At 38.4% G+C, this 23071-nt stretch overlaps 2 protein-coding genes across 4 annotated transcripts; both read left to right on the top strand.

Moving 5' to 3' along the window:
- The first annotated feature begins 6049 nt into the window (after positions 1–6049).
- Positions 6050–10319, top strand: LOC104213288 (BEL1-like homeodomain protein 7). 2 transcript variants are annotated; one of them, XM_009762761.2, is made up of 5 exons: positions 6050–6302; positions 6836–7820; positions 8775–9142; positions 9246–9306; positions 9546–10319. In XM_009762761.2, the coding sequence occupies exons 2-5, from the start codon at positions 6939–6941 to the stop codon at positions 10101–10103; spliced, it is 1869 nt and encodes a 622-aa protein (XP_009761063.1). In that variant the 5' UTR covers positions 6050–6302; positions 6836–6938; the 3' UTR covers positions 10104–10319. The 2 variants fall into 2 exon arrangements, with proteins under 2 accessions (XP_009761063.1, XP_070028463.1); XM_070172362.1 differs by having other exon boundaries at positions 6178–6302; positions 6879–7820.
- A 3853-nt stretch (positions 10320–14172) lies between these two features.
- Positions 14173–16722, top strand: LOC104213289 (BEL1-like homeodomain protein 11). Of its 2 annotated transcripts, none has more exons than XM_009762763.2 (5): positions 14173–15045; positions 15420–15799; positions 15916–15976; positions 16235–16379; positions 16516–16722. In XM_009762763.2, exons 1-4 carry the CDS (start codon positions 14332–14334, stop codon positions 16376–16378), a joined length of 1299 nt encoding a protein of 432 aa, XP_009761065.1. In that variant the 5' UTR covers positions 14173–14331; the 3' UTR covers position 16379; positions 16516–16722. The 2 variants fall into 2 exon arrangements, with proteins under 2 accessions (XP_009761065.1, XP_009761064.1); XM_009762762.2 differs by having other exon boundaries at positions 16459–16722.
- The last annotated feature ends 6349 nt before the right edge of the window (positions 16723–23071 follow it).

Here is a 23071-nt window from a genome sequence, read left to right as displayed (position 1 = left end):
CTTAGTGATTAATTAATATGAGTTTTTCTTCATCTATTTCTTGTTTTTCTTATTTAATTATGAGTAGCTAAACCCATAAGCTAGGGTTGTGGCTCAACCCTAGTGTAGGTAATTGATGGGTCTTATGTTTTAGGGCTAGATTGACTATGTGTGTTTGATATTTGGGCTAATTTCATGTTTAATTGCTGAATTAGTGGTTGCAAACACTAGTTTATGTTTAGTTGACTTGAGCTCTTCTTGACAAAGAAAGCTTGAGTCTCTGGAATTGGTCCAACAAGGAATACTCAAGAGATTGATAACCCCAACTAAAAGGTTAAACCTCGAGAGAGTAATACCCGACTTGAACCTTGATTGCTTGTGCAAATTTGCATACCCAATTGGTCTTGAGAAAGTCAATTCGGGCAAAATCACTTGAACCACTGTGAGGTGTAGAGTGGGTAAAATCGTGCAACGGTTATATCATACTCCCCAAATATGCCAATCATGCTTTAGACTCAAGTATCCGTCAATTGACCACCTAGGCGAAAGTCACTACCCTAGTGCCTTTTAAACTATTTGAACAACCCACAACATTTTACTCTTAGCTTATTCTAGTTTAATTTACCATTGTAGTTTGATAAAAGTAGAAGTAAAACAAAAACCCAAAAATATTTAGAAGTGTAATTTGGAATACATACCCAACTCTAAATTAGATAGATACCCGACTCCAACAGCTAGCTCTCTGTGGAAATCAATCCCAACCCTAAATCGGGTAAAAGATGCTTCGACCCTCTTTCGCTACTCAATAGTAGTGCAGGGTAGACTTCGATCAATAAGCCAGGTAGCATATGAGTTAGACTTGCCTTCTAGAATCGTGTCAGTTGATGACGTTCTGGTCGCAGAGCAGCTATCATACGAAAAAACTCCCATTTCTATATTAGACAGACAGGTTCAGAGAATGAGAACTAAAGATGTAGCTTTGGTGAAATTACTTTGGAGAAACAACAACGTAGAAGAAATGACTTGGGAAGCCGAGGAAGACATGAAGTCTAGATATCCCTACTTATTTCCTCCTTCAGAGAAGGGTCCGACTGAGATGTCATAACCTTAAGGTACATGTATGCATTCTTGTGTTAGTTATTGTCACTGGTCGTGTGAGGCCAATGTTGTTATTGATGATTGTGGTCCTATGTGGCATTGAATTATTGAGTTTCTACAGGAAGAGTTGGTAGTAGTGTTGTTACGAAGGCGACTCTGCCAAAATTATATAGATCTCGGGGAATTAAACATTCGAGGACAAATGTTTCTAAGGAGGGAAGGATGTTACATCTCGCGTTTCGTACGTTAAAGTTTTGTCTTGAGTTAATCGACATAGACGTGTGGGATGATGTTATCTTGAGGTTAACGTATTTATGTTATTTATAACAAGCGATAAGTAAGTGCCATGAAGGATAAATGATACATGAATCAAAGAAAATAAGTTTCGTTGAAGGTTGTCGATTTTGGATAAAATACGGTCCGAGCTATAATACTCGATGTTTATAGACTAGTATCATACAAGGTACCATATGACCGTGATAGTATGATGTACAAAATATATTGAAAATGAGTAGTATTTTAAGTAATTTGAGATAATTATTAATTATGCGTGTAATTGATTAATTATTGGGTAACGAAATATTACCTAGTTAATTAATAAATTAGTGGATAATGATTAAAATCCCTCCCCCCAAACGTGGCAAGCTTTCCTAAGCTCTCTAAATGACTAATAATAAAGATGAAAAAGGTGTCACACCTTAAAGTGACACCAAGCTTTCAATGAGGGGACCACCTAAAGTAAGAATAACAATCTCAAAAATTAAAATCATTCCCTACACCTCTTCTGAAAGAGTTCATCAAACTTTAGGAAAATTTTGTTTCAAGTTAATAGTCCAGCAAGCTTTTCTTACAAAGAAAGTACGCTAAAACATTCTAATATGCAAATGCATATTGTATATCATATAAGCTATGCCCAAGCTTTCAAAAATTCAAATTAACATGAGATTTTATAATATTAAGGGAGTACGGTGTAATCTTTCTCAAGAGAATCGACTCAGGTATGTTAAGGCTATTCCTTCTTTCTTTTTGGCATGATCTATACGACACAAACGAAACGAGCAAATGCACAACTTCCATAAATTATTCTATTCATAGAAATGCGAGAGATGTGTATATTCTTATTCTTCCATAAGTCTTATTATTCTATCATCTGTTAATGGGTCTCAGAAAAATGCGTATTTGATAAAGTTTATCCGAAAGGCATATTGAGTTTTATGGCATTCCGAGAAAATCTTATTAACGTATTTCTTATGCATTTCATGCATTTATACATGTACATTGACCCATAACCAGATGACGTTATATAAGCATATATATGTATATTATATTTATATGGGATACGAAAAAAAGGTTACGGCGTTATATACGCGCCACCACCTGATCAGTTGGTATATGTTGATGATGTTGCCCACAGTGGCCCAAACGATATGATAGGATGCCCTCAATGGCTTGATGATGTTACGTACACCTATACATATGCATGATACAACATTTATATGCATGTGCATGACACTATAAATATTTTAGAATTTACAAAGTTATTCAGATTTACAGATGGATCTCTTTATTCCATGTTTCATCTATGTCTTTTATGTACTGATTTTCATGCATTACATACTCAATACATTATTCGTACTGACGCCTTATTTCCCAGACCTGCGTTTCATGCCCGCAGGTGCAGGTAGGTAAGTCAACGGCCCCCCTTCTTAGGATCCTTGATCAGCGAGAGTTGGCGTGCTCCACTTGGTTCGGAGCTGCTTTTGATTTTGGTACGATATGTTTGTATATAGATATATGGGTATGACATGGCTCATTCCCGTTTTTGTATAGTTGTATTTCTATTTAGAGGTCTGTAAATAGTTATGTATAGTTGGATAGTAAGTAGCCTTGCCGGCTCGCTCCACTGTATTTTCCGCATGTATATGTACATATGTCTTTTGGACAAGCTTCCCTCGCATATGTTATTCATGTTTATATCTTAAACGCATGCTTAAGGGTGTTCGACAAGTAGGACTCGGGCACCCATCGCGGCCCATTGGTTTGGATTGTGACAACGACAATTTGCCTTGTCGTCCATTTTCACCACCAAACTCTTAATTCCTCGGTGACGCATGTGAATCATCGTACCCCGAAGAAAATGGAGGGCGAAGAGGTGAAGTATGTGTCGTAGAGAAATTCCTCGGCCAGCCAGCTCCGCGTACTTAATGAGCATAAAGAAAAGCTTATACATGTACGAAGAGAGTTGAGCCGGGCACACCTCATAGAAGCAGCAGAAATCCACCACCAAGGAAGAAATGGGAAGCGTGTACCCGATGACAAAGGGATACGCATTAAACGCGCAGTAGCCCGGACGGGAGGAAGGACTAATCAACAAAGTCCGCTCATCGAGCTCGCCAAGAGCCGACCCCAACGGGCGGAAGGACTAATTGTATGGTCAAAATCTGACTAGACAAGAATCGGCGTTGGAAGGGACGACGAAAGGTTACTTGGAACTGTCGTATCCATACCACACTGTAACAACACGCACATCGGCCACGACCGAGGTCGTGTATTTAGGATATCTGAGGCGAATTGGATTTCATGGCATTTCAAGGAGCCGGTCCATAATATAGTCAAATGACTTAAATACTATGGTTAATGACCGCTCGATAAGGGAGAAGATCTAGTATATAATTAAACAAAGTGAGAAGAAGAAGGAAAAAAGGGAGGCAGAACAAAAGCAAAACACAGACATTCCCTAAAAAGAGGAGGGATCATCACCTCTCTCTCCATGAAGGAGAAAGAAGCAAGGAAGCTCAGATCTTCAGCATAGATCGTTAGTCTCATCACACCCAATGTACGAGGTTCTACCTTATTAAAGATTAGTGACCTTTTCCATCCATGTATTCCTAGTTGATTGTTAAACATTATGGAAATCGTCATCTTCTTCTTATATAATGTGATTTAATCAATATTACAGTTAAATCTTATGTATGTTATAGTTGCTTACTCTCATCTTCTATCTTAGATCTAGAATAAATTATTGTTGGCTAAGATTTATATACGTAGAGTTTTCTTATTTAATTAGTTTAGCAAAAAGCTCAACACTTTTTGGTCAAACTTGATATTATTTTATTCCATCAACCAGGTGGGATAAATTAGTTTAAGTGTAACACCCAGACTTTAAACGGAGTCCCACATTGGCAAATCACAAGAGTGATGCTGGGTATATAAGTTAACAAGCCTTAGACCCTAGTGACGCGTTTTAAACCCGTGAGTGCCTTGGCACATAGCGGACAATATCACTAGCGGGTTGGGCTGTTACAGATGGTATTAGAGCCACTCTTGTGTCAGCTATGCCGATGGTGGGTCAGAGTTCAACTGAGTTTAGGCAAATCCCGGTTAGGCGAGGCAAACTTCAGTGCTGAGTCTATGCGAATCCCATGTAGTGAGACAAACCTCAGCGAGGACGCTGAGTCCATAAGAGGGGGTGTATGTGACACCCGGAGTCCTACATCGGCAAAACACACGAGGGATGCTAGGTATATAAGTTAACAAGCCTTAGACCTTAGTGATACGTTTTAAACTCGTGAGGGCCTAGGCCCAGAGGGGACAATATGACTATCGGGCTGGATTGTTACACTAAGAATTAGAATTTCAAAAATATAATCTCGAAATAGTTAGTCCGCATACTAAACTACCCCTAAATACTTAAATACAAAAGTAGAAAGGACACGTATGACGCTGGCCTTGTGTTTGCCGAAATATGCGCATAAGACATCGTTTGATAGCCGCCAAACCAACAAGATTTGGACAGGTTAAAAAACATTAAACTAAAACTAAAACTACCACCACCTATGAGTCTATAGCCATATATTTCCGAACACGTCTCTTCACCTGTGACTTTTGTCACTGTTTCTTCCTAACCCCTTTCCACACGTCTCTCTTCCAAACACTGAAGGGATGAGGGCCCCCACTAGTTATGCCACAATATAAGACGAGGATTATTTAAACGAATAATAAAAAATTGATTACTTTGCGATGGTTAATAGTATAAAGATTGTTAAGCAGAATAATGATAGAAATATTATGCAGGTACTATTTACTCTAATAATATTTTAAAGTACCTTACTCCCATATTGGTAATATATGTATATTTATTTCACTCTATTTACCATAAATAATATATAAATTTTCACATAACTTAATAAGTATAATTATCTACTGCAAAAATGTTAGCATTTTTTTTCTTACAACACCAACCAAAAGCTGTATTAGTTATGCCAGAGTTATTTTTTCTAATCCCTTTAATCAAAGGTATGAAAGGGAGCCTTGGATTAACGGTAAAAGTTTTTCTATATGACCTATAGGTTACATATTCGAACCGTGGACGCAACCACTAATGTTTACATTAGATTATGGTGGAATTATCCTATATTACCAGCGGTCTCTCTTCCAAGCATTTAACAACAGGTGGGTTCTAGGGGGGCCCATTACAAGGAATTTTGAGTTATAGAAAATACACCTACTGTATGGTGTGAATCACACCTATACATGTAATGTACAAAAAAACCAACTACCTAACCAAAGCAAGCTGTATCATCAAACTGTTTAACAACACTTTGTAACTACTAGGAACAGAACAACTTTGTTTTATAGTTTAGTTTTAAGCAAGTCTTAAGACTAAAGATCAAATTTTTTTCTTGGTTTAGGTCTACCAACTGGTGGTTACCGATTCAGACCCTTAACCATCAAAAACCAAAATATTCTCTTCACCAAGATAAAAACAACCACCCCCACAATACCAATTTTCTGTTCTTAGTAGAAACCAACAAAAATTATTAAAGAAAATAGAAGCTTCTAGGGGAGTTTTTGAGCTGACCCCACTTAAGAAAGTTTGGTATTATTGAAAAGGAATATATTATTATTATTGTTTTGCTTTTTGTTTTTTCATGAAATTTCAAGAATGGAAGGTTGGAGTTGATTATTCTTTGCTTTTTCTTGTTTTTTCACTATTGTTTGTTTATTTTTTGAATATTTTTTGGTTGGTGTCATTGTTCAATGATAAGGAGGGGTTGGTGTGCTTAGGATCTTTAGGATCAGTTTTTGTCTCCATATTGGGAAGCTTTGGTTTTGAGCCAATTAGGAGTTGTGCTTTCAATCACTCTCTTTGCTCCTCTCTTTTTCTCTTCTGTGCAGTGTGCTCCCTTGGTTGAAAACACAAAGACAAGTTCTTTTCTTTCCAGGTAAATTTAATTCTACTTTTATTTGCCCTATCCTTTTCATTTCTATATTTTATTACTTGTGCAATTAAGTAAGTAATTCATAAAGTTTTGTTCTTGTTTATGTTATGCTGGATTCTGATGTTCTTAGTTTTTAATATGGTGGAATTCCTATACCTACTGTTGTTGTAGACTTGTAGTGGTGTTTGGTCATTTCATTTTCTACTTCTTTTTTGAGAATTTGAATGAGAGCCTTGGCGTAACTCTGACTAAGAGGTCACAGGTTTGAGCCTCGGAGAATAGCCTCTTGAAATGTTGGGTAAGTCTTGCTGCGTACAATAGAACCTTGTGGTCTGGCCCTTCCCCGGACCCCCTCACATAGCGGGAGCTTAGGTACCAGATTTCTTTATGAGAATTTGATGGAAAGAAAAGTTTGCTGTTGATTCTGATATCGAGTAGTAGTTCAAAATGGTCCTTTGATGATATTGCTTCTTTGAATTGGCTTTCTTTCTCTGTGGAACATGTTTGATGAATTCTGTTTTCTTCTTCATTGACAGCTCCCAAAAGAATTTCTTCCAACACTTTGCTAATGATTTGTAGTTCGATCGAGTCACTTGAGCAGGAGGTTGTGATTCTTGAGACATTATAGGGATAGATATAATGTCTGCTTACTATTCAAATTTGTCCAATCAAAGAGAGGTTTTGCCAATGTCCTTTTTGCCAGACCAGAAATTTGATTCTTATCACTCAGCTGGTCTTTCGGATAGTTCAATTCACCTTAACCAGCATTCTTCTACGGTCTCATACTCGGAATTGCCTGCTCAGAGTTATGGTGAAGTTCAAACAATAAGAGGCAAAGATGAGATGCTGTTCATTCCACCAACCAGTGAATCGGGAAGTATGCAACCAATTGGTAGGTCAGTGAATGCTGCACCCAATTTTTTGGATAATTCAGTTATGATGGATCCCCGTTCTTTTCCAACGAAACAGCTTTTTGTGCCCAACATTGAACAAAGCCTTCAAAATCAAGGACTATCTCTTAGTTTGGGTACGCAAGTTCCACCTTCGCTTCATGTGTATTCGTATCAAGATGACTATACAAATTCGAGTCTATCTTCTTTGGTGGGTACTCATGTTTTGCACTCAGAGCAGGGATCTGAAGACAAGGAATCTAAAGTTGCCGAGTACTTGTCATTTGATTTAGCTAGAGGAACTAGAGCTGCTAATAACCCCCAAAACTCCATGAGCCTGAGAAATATGAATTCTGGTGCACATTCCATTTACAACTCTAAATATCTAAAGGCTGCTCAAGATTTGCTTGATGAAGTAGTTAATGTTCAGGAAGCACTGAAACAATCAGATAGACTACGTAACTTCAATTTGCTCGGGCAAGATCGTTCTGAAGAGGCTGATCTCAAATCTAGTTGTTCTGCCTCTGGTATATCTGGTGATCAAAATAATTCAATTAAAGGTGAACTTTCACCTGCTGAGCGACATGATCTCGAGAGCAAGATGACTAAACTCTTTTCCATGTTGGATGAGGTAAAGTTGGATTTCTCCTGACTCATTTTAAGGGATACTTTTTGCTAAGACAGGATGCATTTGTTGCTTGTAATGTCTTTAGATACATGGAGTAGCAGTAGACCTTAGTGATATTGTTAAGACCGACTGTTGTACGCATTATTTTCCAACATGCTGACTCAGACTAAGCTGAAACTCTTTTCCATATCGAGTAGGAGTAGTAAGTACTAGTCCAAGAAATCCATGTCCAAGGTGATTTCTATTTGTATTTAGTTGTGAAATGATCTGTGCAAAGCTACACTGCCTAGGGGAAATGAACTTAGAATTTCCTTGCTCTCTAGACCAGAACACAAGTTATTAGATTTTCATTCTTAGTGACAACTGAGTTTCTACATTTTTTTTCCTTTGTATTCCTCACCTATAAAAATTTTAGCATTCGATTGAATTTCACAATTAGGATGTTCCTATAATACCCTTTGCTCCTCCTAAATAATCATAAAGCATTTGCATTCTCTGAGATTTTGCAGAAGATTTTAGCTGTATCTTTTGTTGCCAAGTACTTCGCTGAAAATTGTTGTTCTTTGACAGATGTCGAACATAGAGCACATCCAAAGTCATTGCTTTTGTGCTCTGCAAGTCCTTTTTTACTTGAAACAACTCTACTGGCATTAGTCTTTAGAAGAATTTAAACTCCGAACTGATGGTTCTTTTGTTAAGAGGATTTGTTTTCTGTAATTTTACTTAAACCGGGAGAAGAAATTTTGAGAACCTGAATTTTTTCTATCCCATTCTTGAAATCATACACAGGTTTTGTTTCAAAGTCTCCCTTTGTTGTGCTACTCAAATGCTTGTTATGCCAATTCTTGGACTAATTCAGTTTCCACTTGACGCCTATCTTTTATATGCTATTAACAGATTACACGTAAAAGTTATCTAAAGCTTTCTTGTGAATTGTGATTTTTTTTGTTTTTGTAGGTGGATAGGAGATACAAAGAATATTACCAGCAGATGCAAGCAGTGGTATCTTCATTTGAGATGGTTGCTGGACTTGGTGCAGCTAAACCATACACATCACTTGCCCTTAAAACCATATCCCGCCAGTTCCGCTGCTTGAGGGACGCAATCAAGAAGCAGATTCAAGTTACTCGTCGAAGCTTGGGGGAGCAAGGTGATAGTCAAGGGGAAAGATTATATCGTCTCCGTTATGTGGATCAGCAACTGAGGCAGCAAAGGTCCCTTCAGCAATTTGGTATGATGCGCCAGCCTTGGAGGCCACAGAGGGGCTTGCCGGAGACTGCTGTTTCAGTCCTTCGTGCTTGGCTTTTCGAACATTTCCTCCATCCGTATGTTTCTCTCACTCCTCTTTTCCTGTGACTTTTGTGCTATGTAGCACCTAGGACCAGTTAACATGCATTCTGATTCATTTTGATCGTCTTGTTTCTTCAGCTACCCAAAAGATTCTGAGAAAATCATGCTGGCAAGACAGACGGGTTTAACAAGAAGTCAGGTATGCTAATCCATAGCTATTCCGCTTTGATTAGCACCCTTCATTTTTGTATGGAATCAAGTGAATTAACTTACTCTTTTCCAATTACACACTATAGAAGACCTGAGACAACCTTATCTCCATGTATCTGTATCTCTTATTTGTTAGTTCTGTGTTTAACTTAGCATTAGTTTCAGACAACGTCATAGTGCTTAAGCCATAGCCAGCTATCTAACTAACAAAACTCGTGCTTGAGTTAGGTGGCGAACTGGTTCATAAATGCTCGGGTGCGCCTCTGGAAGCCCATGATTGAAGATATGTACAAGGAGGAGTTTGGTGAGGCGGAAGCAGGATCTGGAGCTTCACCAGACCGTGCTCCAGAAGAGTCCAAAGAAAAGTCAATAGCTGAGAACACAGGAGAAGAGATTCCTGAAAGCTTTACTACACCAGCTGTTAATTGCAGTCATCTTGACCCCTCTGATGAGTCAAGTAATGTTGTTACCAATGTACAAAATAATTCATTCATAACCAAATTTAGTTTTCAAGACGGTGCTTATGAACATGAGAAGATTGATGCTGTCAATACATACCACGCCTCCATGTTAGGTGATATAATGGGAAATCAAGTATCACTCGCTCTACGTCTACAAAACAGTCAAATTGATCAGCAGCCAATATCTGGTAGGACACAGTTAGCGGAAGATGACAAGACAGGATCGACTCTGGACATTAGCAAAGGAGAATATTATTACATCGACCCAGTAAACCAGCAAGAGAGGTTTTCAGGGCCTCATCTGCTATCCGATTTTGTAGCATAATGGTTTCTTGCATATATTGGTTATAAGATCTTTTTTGCCAGTTATTGTATCACTGAGAATTTGGGTTACCAAATATGTGAATATACCAATGGATAATCCGTCTGTATAATAGTGAGGAGATTGTGAATAGTTTAGACTTAGAATCCTCAGGTGATATACATATATGTAATTTTGTGCTTGAATATGAGAATAAAGATCGCATAGAATTTGAAATTAGTAAGTCTCTCTTCCACCATTTTACAGCTAGTTTATGGAACCTTTATAATATTCTAAGATACCAATGACTTTCCTTTAGGGTTGGTTAATGTCTTGCTCTGGGACATTGAAGATATGCCTGAAGGATTCCTAAAGCTAACAGCAGATGAAAATATGGCAAAAGCACTAGACTTGGATGTGAACATAGTTTATGGCATTGGGCATTTTCTTCATCATTCTTTGTTTAACTGTCTGTGGTTATTGAAGGGGAGCCTTGGAGCAACGGTAAAATTGTCTCCGTGCGACCTATAGGTCACGGGCTCGAGCCGTGGAATCAGCCACTAATGCTTGCATCGGCTGGCTACATCACACCCCCTTGGGATGCGGTTTTCCCCGGACCCTGCGTGGACACGGGATGGCAAAGCATCTCGGGCTGCCCTTTTCTTTTTGCTCAATGGTTATGGTGAAGGGCAGCCCGGTGCACTAAGCTCCTTCTATATGTGCAGGGTTCGGGGAAGGATCGGACTGCAAGTGTATATTGTACGCAGCCTTACCCTACGCAACCTTACCCTGCATTTCTGCAAAAGACTGTTTCCACGGCTTGAACCCGTGACCTTCTGGTCACATGACAACAACTTTAACAGTTACGCTAGGGCTCCCTTCACAATGGTTATGGTGCATGACATAAAAAAGTAATCCAATATTCTCTGTATATAAATATATTACGGATGCATAATGCATTATGGATGTTAATTTGCAGCAGCTACTAAGCTAGTTGTACACTTCAATCTATCCACACCCAACATATGATTCACATATCTTTTTTCTTTTTCCTTTTCTTTTTTGGATGGGGGTGAGGGTGGGGGTGGGGGAGGGAGAGGTTCGTGTCAAGACATCAACTACATCAGAGTTCTCTAGCAAGGGTGAAATGGACAAGAGACAATCTTCCTCGTGATCAATTCAAAGTGCTTCTCGTTGATCAAATACATATCATCCTTCATTCAAGAAACACGCTGTTTCACTTCTCGAATCAAGTCGAGCAACTTAGGACACAAGAGTTAAGAGATACTTGGAATTGCATTCGAGCATTCACCAACAAAGTAATTTTTTCTCATATTTATTTATTTATTTATTTATTATATCAGACATTGTTAAAAGGGTGTGGCTGAACACTCAGTTAGTCTAGGTTTTGATGATTCATAAATGATAGAAGCATGAGGTCTGAGTTTAAGATTGACAATCTTTAATGCTCAGAACACTGTAACATTTGATTTCTATTCTGTACATTACTCTGTGTAGTGTGGGAAGGACAATGAAGCATTCATTTTGTGCTATAGAGTTTTGTGTCTCTTTTCTTTCTAGTGTAACTTGCAATTATGATTCAAAGGGGTAAAAAGTGAATTATCTTTTGATTGATGTTAAAAGCAGAACCTTCTCTGCTGATAAATTCATTCAGATATTCAGATTTGTGCAGGCACTTTAATGAGTGAGTGGGCCTTAGTTTGATTTTTGTAGTAACCAACAGAAACTATGGAATGGGAAAGTGACAACTGTAAGGGGGCAATAGAACAAAGATAGTAATCATTATACCTGGCATCACAACTAGCTAAACTTCTTCTTCACCCACAACTCTTCAATCACCCCCAACTCTGCCCCTAACCTTCTCGATTGCTATGTTGATCCATCAACCCGTAGCGGATTCTGAATTTAGACGTTATGAGTATTAACTAGAAATTATTCTTGAGTCGAGGTTTTATTTGAAACAGTCCTTCCACCTTCATAAGGTAGAATTAAGGTATGTGTATATATTACCCTCCTCAAATCTCACTCGTAGAATTCCACTGGATTTGTTATTTTGTTTGTTTGTTGTTTGAGTACTAAGTTGAAAAATTAAACGCTTAAATATTAGAATAATATTTGGTTGAAGTCGAAAAAATAAGTATTTGAAAATAATTGAAGGTTTGAAGTTGTGTTTGGACATAAATGTATATCCAACTTTATTTATGTGAACGATTCCACTGAAGGCAAAGGCATGTTACAAAAAGGGATTTTTACACAAATAGCCGGTCATATTCATTTTTTACTTTTTCTAGCTATGTACATAGTTTATACATAATTATACACATATAATACATAAATTATGCATATATTATACCTCCACCTGTTATTTTTAGTTTAAGCGATTGAGTGAACGACTATTTGGGTTAATTCTTCTTACAAAAATACTGAAATGTCACAATTGGGAGTCGTCTATGACCTAAGGGGTCGTTTGGTTGGAAAATAAGTTATTCCGTAATTAATTATCCCGGGATTAGTTATACCACGATTTTATCCCAACCAAACGTGGGATAAACTCATCTCAAATTTAATCACGAGACTAATTTTTCTCTATCCCTCGTACCAAACGAGTCCTAAACTATACATAGAACCCTTTTGCCAAAAAAATATTTGCAACTTGTTAAAAGTTTTTTTTTTGGTCATGAGATTAAATAGTAAATATATGTACATTAAATTTTTTTACTTATAGACACGGTAATTTTTTGTTGAAAAGAACAGGATACAATTGAGCCTGTGTGGCTTCTCCCACTAATTCGACTATGAAGCACTAAATTATGTTGAACTTGAGAACTCATGGTTGGATTTGGAGTTGCTATCCCTCCCCCCACCCCCCCACCCCAACCATCCCCCACCCTTACGAAAAAGAAGAAAAAAGAAAAAAGAAACAGAAGGTTAAAAACACACATTGGTTAAATAGACACACTTTCCATTGGAAGGATTCTGCATGCAGTGTCCTTTCAACATCTCTATGTAAGAAAACAACAGCAAACAGGAAAAAGAGGTTAGATATTCCAATATATATTTCACAGATTCACAAGCAGACAATCTTAAGACTGGGAGTGTGTAAAAGACAGCCTACTTTTTCCTTCTCTTTTTCTCAATATGACAGAAATCTATTCAGCACAAAACTGCTATCATACATATATATATTTACATTTGTTCCTTTCTAATCTACCCCTTACCCCTCTGTATGTGTGTACCAAAGAACAAAGAAAGAGAAGTCTGAAGTTGCTTTTTGAGTGTCCCAAAGAAATGCAACAGTATGCACCTAAGCTGAAGAGTTAAATACTTTTGCTTGTTTTTTAACTAGCCAAGGCAAAAAAGAAGAAGACGGGGACCATAAATTTCATGTCATTTTCAGCATTTTCTGTTTGGCTAGTTATATACTTTTTCTTGTTTTAAATGAAACTTTAAAGATGTCTATAGTACTTTAGGTTCTATAGCTTTCAGCTGCTAGTGTGTATAGGGTATGCTAAACTTCAGAAACTGAGTAAGAGAGTGCATGCAGAGGAATCTTTGCTTTCTTCATTCAATGTAGTTTTCCTAAATCTTAAGCATTTGCATGTTTTCATTCATAAACTGGTGTTTTTCTTTGTAGACCAATAACTTCCTTAGTTTATGTTTATTATTATTATTATTATTATCAGGGGGCTGAAAGTATCTATGGTAAGGCGTGTATGATAGATTTTTGTGGTCTGATTCTTTCCCGGACCCTGTGTATACCGGGCTGCCCTTTTTATTATCAGGGGCTGAAAAAAGGTTTTTTCCATTTTTAGCCCACGCCAGAAACTATTTATATTTTGTAGCTAAAAAAATATATAAAATTTGTATAATTTTGGTATATAACATATATAATGTATATATATACAAACAATATACAAAATAAATACATTTTTTTTGCTATTATTTTGAGAGCGCCTATATAGTGTCATTTTCCAAAAAAAAAAAAAAAATACAAAGTATTTAAATGACTTTGTCATACTATTAATTGTTCTCTCTCTTTTTGCCTCTCCTTTTCATATCATATATCCCCATTGGTTCTTTTTTATGTGTTGAGGATTTTAGCGATCACATTTCACAAGTATTAAAAGAGTCATTTTTTCATGAAATCTTTGTTCTTCTTTCCAATTCCAATGCTTAGGTTCCTAGTTTTCAACATTTCTTAATCTGTCATTTCTGAACTCTATAGCACAAAATGGTTTCAACAGATTCACCCCCACCTACACACTCAAGTATCTTACACCAATTCATAAACTCAGACTCCATTACTAGTCAAATTGGAAGTCAGCATTTTGACATTTATCAATCTGGTTTAAGTTCTAATACCACTACTTATCAGCCTCCTGGTGTATTATCTAGATCCATAGAATTTGTTAATCCTACTCATTTTACAACTGATTCTGATGTTAACAACAGTAGACATTTAATGGATCTTCTTGGAGCTTCACATGATGCTAATCAACAAGCTCAAAGACTCTCACTTTCTTTAAGTTCTCATTCACTTGTTTCTTCATTGCACTGTAGAGAAAGAGCCTTAACTTCAAGTTTTACTAATCCTAGTTATATAAGTCAAGAAATTGATCACAGGAACAATGAGTTTTCTTTCTCTGCAGCTGCAATGAACCAATCCTTTTCCAATGTTTGTGGAACTGAATCTTTTGTTGCTGCCACTGGAAACTCTAAATATTTGAAACCAACTCAATCCCTCTTGGAAGAATTGGTTTGTGCTGGTGGCAAGACTATTGATTTGAGTAATGAGAAATTTATCAGGAGATTATCGCGCAATAGCAAGAAAGGATCTTTAAGCCTTCGCGCCATGCTAAAAGCAGAGATTCCTAGCAATGAATTGTTCAATGAAAGGCATGAACTTTATGTTAAAATCATGAAGCTCATTACCTTGTTGGAGGAGGTAAGCAAAAATAATGTCTTCATTCTCGATTATTCCTAGCTGTTAAATTATGTAACCATTTAGTCTAAAATCTTAAAATGTTAGGGATGTCACAATTGTATTTAGGTGAAAATTCTTCTTGATAATGGGTGGCAGGGTCGAAGCCACCTTTTGCTAATTGACCACCCTTAGTCGAAATATTACGAAAAATTACAAGTAAAATATTAATTTTTGATGTATATAACATATATTAAACACCCTTTGTCGGGAATTTTTTTTACTTCTTTTAAATCTGAACATCCTTGGGAAATTTTTTGGCTTCGCCACTGATGGGTGTCACCTTCCATGTTTTGATTGAAATTCTTTGATTTATACGATTACTGATGAATATTCAGGTGGAAAGAAGATATGAGCAATATTATCAACATATGGAAGAAATTACTTCCACATTTGAGGTGATAGCAGGATTTGGAGCAGGGAAACCTTATACAGCACTAGCACTTCAAGCCATGTCTAGACATTTTTCCTGTTTAAGAGATGCAATCATATCTCAAATTTATGTGATTAGACAAAAAATGCCACGAGACGTGCCAAAAATTAGCAGTGGTCTGTCACACTTGAGCCTATTTGAGAAAGAGACTCTTCAGAACAGAATGTCTCTTCAACAACTTGGAATTATCCAAAGTAATCGACAAGCTTGGAGACCAATTCGAGGATTGCCAGAAACATCGGTTGCAATTCTTCGTTCTTGGCTATTCGAACACTTCCTTCATCCGTACGTGCTCTTGGCTCTAGTAGAGAGAGCATACTTTTATTTACTTAATTGTATCTGCAATATTAATTATAACATGTATTCTATCAAATGATTATTGAAAGTTGTCTATCTAGCAGATATCCAAATGACTCTGAAAAGCTTATGTTAGCATCTCAGACGGGCTTATCAAAAAATCAGGTAAATTTTCTCTTTGCCACTTAAAGGGCAGCCCGGTGCATTAAGCTGGGTCCGGGGAAGTGCGAGACCACAAGAGTCTATTGTGCGCAGCTTTACCATGTGTTTCTGCAGGAGGCTGTTTTCACGACTCGAACCCGTGACCTCCTGTTCATATGAAAGTAATTTTACGAGCAACGCCAAGGCTCCCCTTCCTTAGTAAAAATATATTTAAATAGTGAATTATTCCAAATTAACTTGGTTTCTTGTGATGTTTTTAAGGTGTCAAACTGGTTTATTAATGCTCGAGTTAGACTGTGGAAACCCATGATTGAGGAAATGTATAAGGAAGAATTTGCAGATTCTTCAGTGGATTCAGATCCATTTTTAAACAGAGAAGGTGTTACAGATTCAGCAGAGGAATGAAGTAAGATATTTGTTAAATTTCAGTTTCAACTTTCTGCAACATCTCCTTAACTGATTGTTATTTTTTCTTGTAATCTTAGGGTTGGAGAGAGTAAAATGAGGATTATATTTTATGTAATAAGACTATGTTTTTACAGTTGGAATTTGTTGAAGGATTTGACTGTGGAAAAAAGCTGAAGAAGTACAAAGGTGGCAAGCAGAAACATATTAGAAAAGACAAAATGTAGCCTGAATTGGTGGCATTTCTTATACCTAGTACTTGGTGTTACAAAATACTAGTATAATATAGAGTCTGAAAATTGTAATGCTTTTATGAAATGTCTGAAATTCTATGTTTAACATAGCCTTTGGGTTTGAGAATTGAGGGAGTAGCCCTATTCGGCTATTCCCACGTTAAAAGTTAAAAGCATTGGCATGCATTGTTAACAAATTCACGAACATTATTGGTAGGAAAAAAGGCTAGTTAAAAGATAATATTTTAACAAAAATAATGGGATTATAAAAAACACTATAGCATGCTCTCATGGCGAGACATAAAACTATGTGATGTAAATTAGTCCCTCTTCAGTGTACAACTACGAAAGAAATTGCACATCTTAACTGTTTTTTTTTTTTTTTTTTTTTTTTTTGCAAGTTGTGTAACATGCCATCTTTTGTTATTTTAATCAATAAAAAAAATCAAATACCATTTGAAATTTATTATCTTGCTGAATTTTGTAGTCTGAACTAACAAGGCATCACCAAAAAAAGGTTTTAGAGGACAGGGAAACATGCACGGAACACCATCAAAAGAATATATACGATGAAAATTTGTACTAAATTGAGTACTCCATTTACTTGTTTCTCCAATGGAAAAGGGTTAGATAAGAAAAAGAAATACTTCACGGATAAGAAAATACTTATTCCATCTAACAAGAAAGAGAGGAAAGAAAAAGGAATTTTTATACAAATAACTGGCTATATTCAATGTTTATCAATATCTTATTAATTATTAATAACAATGTTTACCCTCAAAATCGGATAACAATTGAATTTATAATTGGTTTTAAGGATACGTGAATTAATTTGACACAAAGCGATAAATTGAATTATAAATAAGCGAATAATAATAAGGTAAATTCAAATCGTATGACTTAAACAATTATAGCCTTGAAAAGTAAGTCTCACTTGAACTGGATGTAATTCAAATGATATCAGATACAGAAGAACAGTAGCTTGCAGGAAGAAAATTATATTATAATGTTTTAGAATGCGTGTTACAATGTCTTTTACAAATAATCAGACCCCCTTTATATAGTAGGGGAATCTTACTTTAGGTACAATTCTACAAAGGGTAAAAAATCTCATGATTTGCTAATTAACCGATTTCTCATTGATATATGCCGAGATTCTCGCCGTGATATCCGACCGGTTACGGATATTTTGGCCTTCCGCTATCTGGTCCGATAATGGTTCCTCGAGCTCATTCGGAGTCGGGTGCCGATTCCGGGGTCATGGACTCGATAATCCCAAAGACGGGTGTTCCAACCTCGTACCCTGGTTCGATGAAACCTGGGGTCGACCTTCGATTCATTACGTTTTAAGCCCGATTTGTCATGAAATAGATGAGCCCGATTTCGATCGTATACAGATAGTTCCTCATTTTTTGGAGTGTAAGCGACGAAAAACAATATGAGCCCCCGATCCTCGTCTCGATACTTAGCGGCAAAAACGACAAAAATGGACAAAACATCTCGTCAGTCACGTCTTAATGGCATTAAATGTTCGTCAGTTGCTGGTTGGCCACTATAGGCTTTGAACCGTCATTTGAAAATTATAAATATTTCCTCATTCATTCATTCAAACTTTACATCCAATCTTTTCCTACTCTTGTTCTTAATTTTTTTTGCATTTTCTAGTACTTGTACCCAGATTTCTTGAGAGTTTTGTAAAAATCCTCGCTTGTTTTCACTCCACATCGTCAAGTGTATCCTTTTCACTTCTTCTCCTTCATCTTTTACCCTTTATTTGAAAAGAAAATGGCGAAGACTTCTACGACAGTTCCTTAAAAAGAAACTGCTTCTTCATCATGGCTGGCTGACAAGGAACCAGCGGCGGAATCTCCTCTTGAAGCGTTTATTCCTAGGGGGTGCTCGGTGACCGCCGACTTTAAAGTTGAAAAACCTTCCCTCGTTTCGGAAACCTTCCCTCATTTCGGGCCAAGGTGAAAAGGTATCGAGATATATTTGCTCGATCACTAAAGAGACCCTCCCTACCGTCATAAAAGAGTGCAACTGGGCCGAAAAAGTCGTGATGGCCCCGGCCCAGAAGAAGATATCACTACCCACGTTAAAGGATACTTACGTGTTTAAACTTATCCCTTTATGTTGGGTCCGTTGGACCCGGTGATCATCTAATTTTGTAAAAGGTACAAGGTATGCCTCGGTCAGATCCACCCCTCATTTTGGAGGATAGTCATTCTTCTCCGATTCTTCGTGAGTAAGATTGACGGATGTCCATTCACTGTTGACCATCTGATGCGCTTGTGTAATCCCCGATTCTTCTTGGGGGGGGGGAGGACTGATTAAACCTGTGCGTCGGGCCTCTAAAGCCTCGTTCTCGAGCATCGATGAAGATCGAAACCAAGGTTGGCTAGGCCGATTTGTCCGAGTGAGGACCTCGGACCTAATCCCGGCCAAGGACATGCCGTTCCTCGAGGAGTGGAACACAAAACGTAAGTAATGTTCCATTTTTCCCAGAATTTTATTTTTACTCTCTTTTTCTCCTTTCTTATCAATGTTCGGTATCGATGCAGCTGTTGCTCGGGTTCCGGATGCGATTCCTCGACTCAAGGAAAAGGTTAAGGACATTGTCTCACATAAAACATATTCCTAGCACGCATGGCGCGAACTATCGAATGGCCAGTGGGAGGACCGTTCTCACGGTGAGAGTACTTTCTTGAGTGAGCAACACTTGGGTCCCCTTTGTGCTGTTGAGTTCTTACTTATTTCTTTTTTCTTTGTAGGTCTTTCCAAGGATGTCTCCATGAGGCCTCCATCTAGTGATGAGGAAAGCCCCCATCGAGTCCCCTGCTCTGAGTAGGAGAAGAAGAAGAGAAAGGCCCTAAGTTCTCCGACCTCGAAGAAGAAAAAAACAAAAAGGAGGCTGGTGCACAAATCCAATAAAAGCACCAGCGCCCGAGAGCTCCTATCGGACTCAATCCACCGGCTGAGGGATGAGTCCAAAGAAGAAGAAGAAAATTCTGAACTGGTGGCCCGCGTGCGAGGCAACATCGTATTGCCTCAAACCAGGGGAGTTGTTGATGAGGCAGTGGTCGAGGCCTCCGAACTAGAGATGGGCGAAACCGTTTTGCCCCAAGTTAGGGAGGCCGATACAGAGACTGCGGCTGGTTCTTCTCGGGTAGAGGATAATGTCACAAAGGATGGACTTGGGGTGATAGACCTCTCCGAGTCGCCTTTGTTTACCGACTCCATGATCCACGATGCCCAAGAGCTAAAAGGACGCCCAAATGAGGGTCCCCAAGGGGTGGTAGACTCCTTCCACAACTTCTTTGAGGGTTTAGACTCTACCGCTTTAGAATACGTCATCAGGTTGGGTGACTTACCGGTACCAAAGAAGAGTCCGTCTTCGGTGTCCAACGGGTCTTCTTCGAGCCCGAAACTGGTAAACTAGGTTCTCAGCTTCAAGTCTAGATCCTGACCGGAAGTTGTCGATTATTATGTCTATCCTGGAGGATGCCTGAGTCCTCTCTGCCCCCGTGGGGGTTGCAAGTTACCTTCGGTGCTTAGTGACCGAAGAGGATCAAGCAAAGATGAACAAGGTGGACGCGTCCTGCTTGTTCATCAAAGCCCAATAGGCGTTAAATCGCTAACTTCGAATGCCTCTTGACGACTTTTATTATGTACTTAAATTAAGTCATAAAAATTTGTAACTCTTTCCTTTGAGTTTGTAGGCCTCGGTGCTCCATCACGAGACTTTTCTCCGATATCGAGAAGAGTTCACCCAACATGAGGTCGAGACCCAAGGGCTCATCGAGAAGAGGGATGCTTACAAACTTCTCAGTGAGCAATGTGAGGTGGAGGTCATGAAACTCCAAGCTGAGTTAGAGGCGGATCAGAAGGAGCATGCCAACTTGGTCGAGCAGGTAAGGAGAGTATTTGAGGTTAGTGACGATGAGTCAAATACTGTGGCTAATGGTTCGAACCCGCAGTTTCAACAGAAGCTTGACCAAATCGGACAGCTCCTGGCAGAAGTAGATGTAGTAAAGGCCGGGTCCGAAGAATCTAAAAAAACATGGACCGTTAGGCTTCAGAAAAGGAGACCTCTCGGACCTAACTAGCTTCGGCTGAGGTCTAGCTCTGAGGTATAAAAAAGAAGTCCTTGGTGCAGGCCAAGAAAATAGAGAAGCTCCAGTCCCAATTGAATTCGGCTGTCTCCGATCGAGAAAATTTGACCAAGGATCTCGAAACAGTCAAATCAAAGGCCAAGGTAATTAAAGCTGATGCCGAGGAGACGATGGCCGTTTGTAAGGATGATGCCGAGGCAGCTCAAGTTCGGGCAAAAGATATCATTGAGCACGCTAAGTGGAAATCTCGAAGGGAGGCCCTTTAGGAAATTCATGCTCAAGGTTTCAACTTATTGGCTGAGATCGAGAGTGCCAAAGAGTTCGAAGCCGAGGCAAAAAAACTAGCCTATCCTAAAAAACGACGAGGAGCCCAAAGACTTGAGAGAGTCCGAGGATGGAGAAGATCCCTAGGGCGACGATGTTTCCCCCGACGAAGACTAGGCACTTAGGCCTTTAGATGTTTTTATTTTTTGTATTTTTGTTGAGGCCGTTCGACCTTTGTAAAAATTTTCATCGGGCTGTTTGGACTTTGTAAAAAAAATTGATTATGAATATGAGGCTTTTTCCCTTCAACAGTTTTCGATTTTTCACTTTGCCTTATGTACTTTTATTTGCAAAGATCTAAATGCCTTAGCATGAAATAGTTAGGTTTTGTTCAGAAACTCGAAGAAACCTTGCCTTCAACTTTATTTCGTTTTAAGGAATAATGGGGGTTTGGTGTGACCGAAAGTTTTCTTTCCCCCAAGTACTTAGACTCTTTTTTATGTCATAGTCTGTTGAGGATAGCCTTTAGAACCGGTTTAGAAATTTTAAGGCCTTGTTGTCTTTGTTACGGGTCCTCGAATGTCTTCGAGATGTTTTAATTTGGTCTTGGCCTTTTTAGTTCGGGTGTCACCCAATGGGCTAGTCGCCCCGAGTTATTCGGGCTTGCCTAGGATAACAGTCCCCGAGTGGGAATGGTCGTGGCCTTTAAGATTCGGGCATTGCTTGATAGGTCTTACACCCTCGAGCTCTGATAGCCTGGACCATCCGAGTTTGTTTTCGGACGGTAATCCCCGAGGGAGAGTGATTGTTCAAACATAGATTAAGGTGGCCCTTGGGCTTGATACCTTTAGGGGATCAGATGTAGGAAATTCCTTGAGAAATGCAAGATTTTTTTTAAAAGGACAAAATATTTATCCGTAAGCGAGAGACTTCTTTTTATTCTTGTGTAATATAGATATACATGTGTACATGGTTTGTGCTAGGGCTCGAGAAACGGGCACGGTTCGTTTGACCATTTTGCCCTTACAATAAATCCTACCTATCGAAACCCTTCCATCACGAAGTTTCTTTCCTTGCTAAAGTCGATATCCGAGGTTAATGCCCTCAGTATTCGAGATTGATCATAGAGAGAAGCTTCAGATAATGTTGATGGATCCTTAACACCAATTCATGGTCTGCCTTCTATTCTAAGTTAGCAAGATCCATTGTTGCCTCATTAAAAACCTTGCCAAAAAACCCAATTGGGACAAAACTGGTTCAAAGAAAAAAGAGTGCTACACGTGCTTTCAGACCTAAAAATTTGTACCGCTTCTTGTTGGTTACCTACAAGTGTTAATTCAAAAATAAGTAAAAAGGAAATGAATGGGGTCGTACCTTAGCAGTAGTATCGCTTCAAGTGAGTTATGTTCCAGTTGTTCGGTAGCCTTTCACCGTTCATTGCCACGAGTTTATTGATCGAGGCCAACCCTACACTACTATTGAGTAGCGAGAGAGGTCGAAGCAGCTTTTACCCGATTAAGGTCGGGATCGATTTCCACAGGGAGCTAGATATTGGAGTCGGGTGTCTATCTAAATGAGATTTGTATATTTGCTCTTAATTGCACTTCTACACATTTTTGGTTTGATTTACTTAATTGTATAAAACTACAATGCTCAATTAACTAAAATAAGCTAAGGTTAAACTATTGTGAGCAGTTCAAATGATTAAAAGGCACTAGGGTAGTGACTTTTGCCTTGGTGGTCAATTGACGGATTATTGAGTCTAAGGCATGATTGTCACATTTGGGGAGTATGATATAACCATTGCACGGTTCTACTCACTCTATACCTCTCGGTAGTTCGAGTGATTTTGCCCGAATTGACTTTCTCAAGACCAAATGGGTATGCAAATTTGCACAAGCGATCAAGGTTCAAGTCGGGTATTACTATCTCTAGGTTTAACCCTTTAATTGGGGCTATCAATCTCTTGAGTACGCCCCAATTCCTTGTTGGATCAATTTCAGAGACTTGGGCTCTCTTTCTCAAGAAGAGCTAAAGTCAACTAAACACAAACTAGTGTTTGCAACCACTAATTTAGCAATTAA

This window comes from Nicotiana sylvestris, chromosome 4 (genome assembly GCF_000393655.2).
Source record: "Nicotiana sylvestris chromosome 4, ASM39365v2, whole genome shotgun sequence".
In the NCBI taxonomy this organism is placed as follows: Eukaryota; Viridiplantae; Streptophyta; class Magnoliopsida; order Solanales; family Solanaceae; genus Nicotiana; species Nicotiana sylvestris.
The sequence above is the reverse complement of the archived record's forward strand: the minus strand, read 5'-3'. Positions and strand labels throughout refer to the sequence as shown.

What these genes read in the sequence shown, in the direction of transcription:
- LOC104213288 (XM_009762761.2), top strand. Translation starts at nt 6,939, where the DNA reads ATGTCTGCTTACTATTCAAATTTGTCCAATCAAAGAGAGGTTTTGCCA. An exon ending in TTCGAACATTTCCTCCATCC is followed by an intron (nt 9,143 to 9,245) that starts GTATGTTTCTCT and finishes TTGTTTCTTCAG; the next exon opens with CTACCCAAAAGATTCTGAGA. An exon ending in CGGGTTTAACAAGAAGTCAG is followed by an intron (nt 9,307 to 9,545) that starts GTATGCTAATCC and finishes TGCTTGAGTTAG; the next exon opens with GTGGCGAACTGGTTCATAAA.
- LOC104213289 (XM_009762763.2), top strand. Translation starts at nt 14,332, where the DNA reads ATGGTTTCAACAGATTCACCCCCACCTACACACTCAAGTATCTTACAC. An exon ending in TCATTACCTTGTTGGAGGAG is followed by an intron (nt 15,046 to 15,419) that starts GTAAGCAAAAAT and finishes ATGAATATTCAG; the next exon opens with GTGGAAAGAAGATATGAGCA. An exon ending in CGGGCTTATCAAAAAATCAG is followed by an intron (nt 15,977 to 16,234) that starts GTAAATTTTCTC and finishes GATGTTTTTAAG; the next exon opens with GTGTCAAACTGGTTTATTAA.